Source organism: Anneissia japonica, unplaced genomic scaffold (genome assembly GCF_011630105.1).
Source record: "Anneissia japonica isolate Jap-2015-1 unplaced genomic scaffold, ASM1163010v1 scaffold287730_len121977_cov127, whole genome shotgun sequence".
NCBI classification, from domain to species: domain Eukaryota; kingdom Metazoa; phylum Echinodermata; class Crinoidea; order Comatulida; family Comatulidae; genus Anneissia; species Anneissia japonica.
In genome coordinates, this window is record NW_022751504.1 from 79,803 (window position 1) to 87,155 (window position 7,353).

General features: G+C 38.0%; 1 protein-coding gene across 1 annotated transcript; it reads left to right on the forward strand.

Moving 5' to 3' along the window:
• The first annotated feature begins 2,888 nt into the window (after positions 1-2,888).
• On the forward strand, positions 2,889-7,326 carry LOC117121752. The gene is made up of 3 exons (XM_033267051.1): positions 2,889-2,977; positions 3,572-3,674; positions 6,577-7,326. The coding sequence occupies exons 1-3, from the start codon at positions 2,929-2,931 to the stop codon at positions 6,938-6,940; spliced, it is 516 nt and encodes a 171-aa protein (XP_033122942.1). The 5' UTR covers positions 2,889-2,928; the 3' UTR covers positions 6,941-7,326.
• Positions 7,327-7,353: the final 27 nt, after the last annotated feature.

The following is a 7,353-nucleotide window of genomic DNA, read 5'->3' on the forward strand; positions in this document are numbered from 1 at the left end:
CAATTCTCTAATTGGACATAAAAATGTCTGTCTCTTATACACATCTAGATGTGTATAAGAGACAGCTCCTGTCCAGAATTGTTTTGTCACACCTGAAAACTGCTATCCGCCAGACCTTGAAGAAGTCCAAGTGTTCTCTACAAAGAAAATCAAAGACTGGTTTGAAGAAAATGACAAGGAGTTCCAAGATGTGCAGGGGAAAAGGATATCCGCCCACAACAGATACACCTTACTCAGCCTATGAAAAAAAAAACCGGAACATTTTTTTATCCATCTGTATTTGTCACATTTAGTTTAGCTTGTGGTGCTACACTTTAGCTTGTGGTAGCGGTGGTGTAATTTCTCCTACAAAGTATAGGTGGAAAGTTTGGGAACGGCCACTTGCTTGAGTGTTCACACCCACCTCGGCCTCAAGTTTAGTGTCACCGGAATATGCAATATAAAACAGCTGTTGATAACCAAGATAATGACAATCGGTGAACCTAGAGCCCCCTTTTTAGAGGCCATTTTTCGTTTTGAATTTATACTGTATTTTCAACATAAAATGTTATCGAGTAGTTTATATATGGTCTACTGAATTCCAGGATCGGAAAGCATAGGCATTACAATCAAGATTATGGTGGTCAGGGCTTACAGCCATTTTATTACCAAAAACCTGGTTTTGTCGGCCATTTTGGAATTTGAAAGTATAGTTTATTTTTATAATAAGGATATTATTGTAGTTAAGTTTGAAAGCCAAATGAGAAAAAACCCATAAAACAGCAAACGGCCATATAATGCAAAACAATTTAAAATTAAAACCAACAGTAGAGAAAAACCGATCAGAATGACAAAATAAACTAAGCATCCACTGGAAGGAATCCCAATATCTGCAGACGGATCCGTTTCGGCCTTCCAGGCCTCATCAGTGCAGCTAAGGTACAAACCCAAACGAAACGTTCGACCAGCTTAGGTAGGGCCCAAACTAGTCCCACGACCACTAATGATTACAAAGCCAAACCAAGGCAATATATATACACAGCCCAGGTGTGAATGCAAATAGTGGAATTCAAGCTATGCAGCTCGGTTCCAGTAGATACAGAGAATATTTTGTCATTCTTAACGCGTCTACAAAATTCTTACGAGACAGCACTAGTCCGTGAATTTGTGAACAAGATCGGAGATCTAAAGATGCAATCGCTACCGGAGATCAATATATATTGATATATACTTGAAGGTGGTATGTCTGCTACGTCATTAACATCAGTTGTTCCTAACCTCGAGTTTTGTTTCTATCATTTAACTAATTCTAACATTTAACTAATTATAATTTAAATATATATATATATCTGTCTCTTATACACATCTAGATGTGTATAAGAGACAGTATATCCCCTATATTTATATATAATATTACTTCATATGATCAATTGGATTGCTTGATCTAAAGCATTGCTGTGGACACTTTAGGTCACGGTAGTTAGGACACTCGCAGTCATTTAATACTAGAAATGTGTAAAATGTGTTTTGGCAACCATTTTGAATATTTATTTTGCATTTTTGCAACAAAGATGTATGTTCTATTAGATTCCTTAAACGAAACAACATAGGTTTTGACACCAAGATTGTGGTAATATGATACTTAGAGCCTTCAAACTGCCAAAATTTTGTTTTTTGGTGGCCATTTTGAATATTTTATGAAATTTTGCATTTTCACGATAAAGATGTACGTTATTGTATTTTACTATTGTTTTACTGGATTCCTTGAACTAAAGAACATATGTATTGACACCAAGGTCATGTCAATGTGGACACTTAGAGCATTTAAACTACAAAAGTTGTGTTTTTTGGCGGCCATTTTGATTTTTCCAATTTTCGGTGTGAACGGTTGGCGTGACATCGTGGTTCCCGAAGTTTTTGGAATCGGCATACTCAAAAACCTTCTAGGAAAAAGTTTCATGCTTCTTTCCAGAAGTGCACGTCTTGACCAAAAAATCTCACATATCCGCCCCACTACTACTTCCATGCCACTACAGAAAAATTTCCTTTTGTTATTTAAATATCATCACCTTAGCCCCAACCATGGTGGAGCAGAGGGAGGTTGTGGTACTGGGGTATGGTGCTGTATCTAAATCCTCTATCTGCCGTTAGAGAAGAAAAGGTAGTGGCCCTACATGCTGCCAGATGCTATTTCCAAAAAAATTGCTCATTTTAGTTATAGACTAATTTTTACAAAATTTCGTCTTGGAGTTCTATAAATTGTAGTAGTAAATATTATGTAAACTATTTTCTTTTCCCTTGAAGATGAGTTTGTACAAATTTTGAAAAAAAATGATTCCTTCCTATTTTTATACTCATCCTTCTCAAATTAAGTTTTTATCTTTAATGACAACTGACATATTATTATTATTAGAAAATATATATTAAAATATTATTAGCTATATTAAAAACAAGGATTTTAATTAACTGATTTGCGCACTTTTGAATGTTTATTTGTTTATAACTCAGTCCGTGAGCCTATATATGTGTTAATCAATGCCCTAGATATCTAGTTTAAGAGAACAAAGTAAAATCGGGTTTTCAGCCTTAAAAATGTCTGAGGCTGGAGCCTTCGCATTTAATTTCTATTGTGCTTTTGGGCAAGGCTTGTTCAGGTTCTCTCTTTCCACCTACTTCTAATAGTACAAGTGGGTGCAGGGTGTCCCAAAAGTCTCGACACCGTCTCAAAGTTCATTGTCTCTGGTACCTGGTAGGTCCAAACTCCACCGCCATTATTATTGCTGAAATGTTATAGTATGTTTTGTAAGCAAAATCTTACTCGAGTTCTTCTCATAATGAATGTTTAATGTTAGTCCTTCTGTTAGCTAAAGTTGTCTTCGTTTTTCATATTAAAACACTAAAAATACTTAATTGCGCACTATTTCTTTAATAGCGACTGCAACACCAAAAATGACCACTACGTCACCTTTGAACTCAACAAGCCATGCGCGAACCACAGGTGAGCAATTTATTAGGATTTATTTAAATATAATAATCATAAACATTAATTAAGGATTTGACAGAGAACAATATGAAAATAACATTAAACTTACACAGCACATCCAACAGTGATTATACAGTATATTTACCAAGGGTGGCTCTAGAGTGACAGAGGACCAGGGAACCTGTCGTGACGGGGAGAGCCGCTCCCCCTTCGAGTGAAAAAAAAAATATTAATAGACTAAAATCGACTAATTAAGCATTCAAAAACCCCCCAAAATTCACTTCACTAAAACGGGTGTTTATTGTGTAGTTGTTACATGCTAAATATTTGAAGAAGTTTTGATATATTATGGGAAAGATTGCATGCCCCATCATATTACCAACTCCTTCAACCTGAAAAACCAGGACCCCAAAAACCAATCCTAACAGGAGACGTTATGGCACCAGAGGGCGTTGTTGGCACACAATGCTCAAAACCATGGGTGCTACCCTGGCGAAGTTAAGTTTACAACATCTTGTAAACCTCACAGTAAAGTTTACAGTTATAATAAGCAAACCAGAAGAAATTTAAAGCAATAGTTTGTCTACCTTAATAAAATTTAACTTTTAGGAAGTAAATCTACTCTTATCGTCAGTGGTGCTGTCGGGGCTCTTGCTTTAAGTATTGTCATCCTGGTCGTCATCATTATCTTGCTGTGTAAAAAGCAAAAGAGGTAGGCGTAAATTTCAGTATGTTCATCTCTTTCTATAGAATTATGTAAAATCACATAAAATAGCAATAACAATAGCAATAACAATAGTAATAACAATTACAATAATATAACAATAATATTAATAATGATGATGGTGATGATAATACATAATAGTAACAGTATAATAATAGTAATAATATTAGTGAAAGTGATGATGGTAATGATAATGGTTGGAGATTTATATAGCGCATAATACATGCTTGGTATCTATGATGATAATGGAGATCACCATGATGATGACAATTATGGTGATGATAACGGTGGTAATGGTATTTCATATTTATGTCAATTTAAATAAGAATTAAAATAAATTAAAATATTGGACGAGGACTTATCACGCTACAAAAGCAACACACTGAGAGAGTTCATTATTCAGATTACGTTAGTAAAGTACAGTTGAAGGAACACAGTAACATTCAGTATAGGTAGGTGTAAGCAAAGAGTATAGATAGAGTAAGAACGAGCAGCAAGTCCAGATTCGTGTAATCAACCGAATTGCATGATGGCAGGTCAGTGGATTAGGGCGCCGCGTATCGGCTGTGTGTATAAATTCAAGTAAAAAAGGAACATTACAGTGTATTTGTTAGGTGTAAACTAGATCTAATTACTACCGGTAATAGATAGAGATCTACTAAAAGGCCTAGACATGCCGAGACGAGGCTACTTTTGTTAGTTAAACTAGGCCTTGATTTATAAATCATTATTATTATTAGATTTTATTGAGTATTATTATTATTAATATTATTATTGTTTACTTATTATTATTTTTATTATTATTATTATTATTATTATCATCAATATAATTGTTATTGTTATAGGCATAGTAATAGAAATTGTATTCAACATTTTCAATCCTGGTTAGGATCAATACCGTGTTGTAGTTCCACATTTACAGTGAATTTAAGGGCCGTTTATTTGAGTATTTTTATTCATTTTACGCTAATAAATGAGTTGGTATGCCTGCAGAAGGGGAGGTTTGGGTGGGGTGACCCCTCCCAATGAGATATTTTTTTTAACAGGGACCTATGGATGGCCGGAAATGGCACTATAAAGAAAAACTCAATGGGCGTAGGTACACCCCAATAGGTGTACCCTGTCTCTTATACACATCTAGATGTGTATAAGAGACAGCAGTCNNAGCTGGAATGCCTGCAGAGGGGGAGGTTTGGGTGGGGTGAACCCCTCCACATGAGATATGTAACTTCCATTACATTTAGAAAAATAATTTGCAAAAAATGTCAGAGTGCCATTTCCGAGCGTCTACTTGTGACTATTTTTAAAATGTTCTCACCTCACCTAGAAAGCCAATTATATATTGGGAATGTGGCAACGAACGTGTTAAATCAGATTTTAGCCAAATACGCTATTTTGAAAGCCATAAATATAATTGCATACCCGACTGTCGTGTATCTTAATTACCACAATCTTAGTTAAGTCCACGGCAGTCGTGTATTGGATTGGATTTATTCGGGGAAAACACCAAGGATAGCCCACGAAAATCTAGAAGACTTATTTCCAGTGGGGTCCTTCTGGTGGTGATTGGGCAGTACACCGGGAGACAATCCCCTACTCTTTTCCGAAGAGTGTACTGCGTTCACGTGCGCCATTTTGCACACGGGACTAATGGCTTAAACGTCTCATCCGAAAGACGGTGCGCTATTATAACTTGTATTTCAGCCCTCCAGCTGAAATACAAGGAGAGGCAGCGATTGGGAATTGAACCGGGGACCTAGAGATCTCCACGATTCTGCGCACACACAGTGGCTACCACCAGTTTTGCCGACTGAGCTAAGCTGTTCTATCTATAATCCACTATTTAATGCGTAGCATCGGTAGCATAATTTTAGTCCAGCCAATGGCATAATTTCATTTGACACGGTGGCCACACTGTGTATGGGAGGTGTCACCGGCTCTAATGATTAAGTGTAATTGAAATCGGCCCAATCGTTTGGCATTAGTAGGTTTTAAAACATAAGTATAATTTGCTCAGTCGGCTAATCTGGTGGTAGCCACTGTATGTGCGCTGAACCGTGGAGATATCTAGGTCCCCGGTTCATTTCCCTTCGCTGCCTCTCCTTGTGTTTCAGCTGATAGCTGAAATAGAAGTTACAATAGCGCACTGTCTTTTGGGTGAGACGTTTAGTCCGTTGGTCCCATGTGCGCGTTAAAGAACGCAGTACACTCTTCGGAAAAGAGTAAGGGATTGTCTCCCGGTGTCAGGGGCGGCGCAGTGGGGTCTAGGTTGGGGGTGGGGGCAAAGGACCCCCGTCGGGGACCTCTGGACCCCTCTTGGATACCCCTGTCGGGAAATTTCCGGGCAAGGTCGTCGGGGAAAAATGAAATCTCGACCGCCGAAAGTACAATTTAGGTTTGCCTGGCTAAGATGTCAAATTTTAGGGATTAAAAACTGTTTACTGCGAGCAGTGCTACTGTATGTGCGAGGTATTGTATACTATCGTGATTGTATTGGTTGCGGTGGTTGCGCCAGATCTTCTCCGACCTAGGGCTGGTACCTCCGACAGATGGTTAGTACCCCCTACAGGGGGCATTTTACCTTGTTTTCTATCAAATTATCCTTTTTAAATAAATAATACCATAATCAACAGAATTTTCCCCGACCATAGGGTGGGGGGGGGACTCTTGTCGGGGAGCTTAAACTCCCTTGCCGGGGAGCTGGACCTCTCGTCGGGGATTTCCTGGATGAAAATTGTTCTCGATTTTATGCAATTTTTACGACATCTGTTTAAGCTTTTTATCAATTTCATAAAATGTTCGTGATTTGTTGATTTTGGCAGAATAAATAAATGAATAAGTGAATTTTAAAAATAATTAATGAGGCCTATACCGGTACGTATTTTTGCAGGAGGCTACAACAATCTGGAGATACACATGGCTTTACCAACAACGACAACCGATATGCAAGACATTTACTTCGAGTCAGTTGGCAGGGCGATAATATTTATGATGTACCTAATAATATTGACGAACCACCGAAATACGAATCGTCTATTGGAGCTTATGGAGTAAATCATCCAATCGGAGGGGGCCCATACATTGCCACTAAGCTGGACCATCAATTTGACACTCTGAATACTGTTGCTTTGTATTCAAAATCCGAACCAGTGCCTCACGTCGCCCTCGGTACTTTGTCCGTGCGACATGACTACCTTTGTACACAATACACTCCTGAAGACCCGAACGGATATCTTGAGTTCCGTGAGAGTTAATTAGTCGGCTGTTCCTTCAAGCGTTTTCTAGAGTGAGCTCCTTAAACTAGAAATTGTCTCGTTTACGACTTGGGCCTATTGCCTGACATTAAAATGCTTTGATATAGCGCCGGCGGTTTATAACTGACCATAGAACAGTAGCCTATCCAGGCTGGCGGTGCATTAGTACCCTCCTTCATAGGTTGAAAAAAATCTAAATGTCTATTTTTGAATGTTTACAAATATTTTTAGTATTAATGTACCATTTCCGGTATCTAGAAATCCCCAATTCTAATTATTTTCCCACCTCATCCTCAACCATGATGAGGCTCAGGGGATTTTCCGACATCTAAAAGTCTCAATAATGTTTTCACCTGAGCCCCAACCGGGGCTTAGGTTGATATATATATATATATACTGTCTCTTATACACAT

What these genes read in the sequence shown, in the direction of transcription:
- LOC117121752 (XM_033267051.1), top strand. Translation starts at nt 2,929, where the DNA reads ATGACCACTACGTCACCTTTGAACTCAACAAGCCATGCGCGAACCACA. An exon ending in AAGCCATGCGCGAACCACAG is followed by an intron (nt 2,978 to 3,571) that starts GTGAGCAATTTA and finishes TTTAACTTTTAG; the next exon opens with GAAGTAAATCTACTCTTATC. An exon ending in CTGTGTAAAAAGCAAAAGAG is followed by an intron (nt 3,675 to 6,576) that starts GTAGGCGTAAAT and finishes GTATTTTTGCAG; the next exon opens with GAGGCTACAACAATCTGGAG.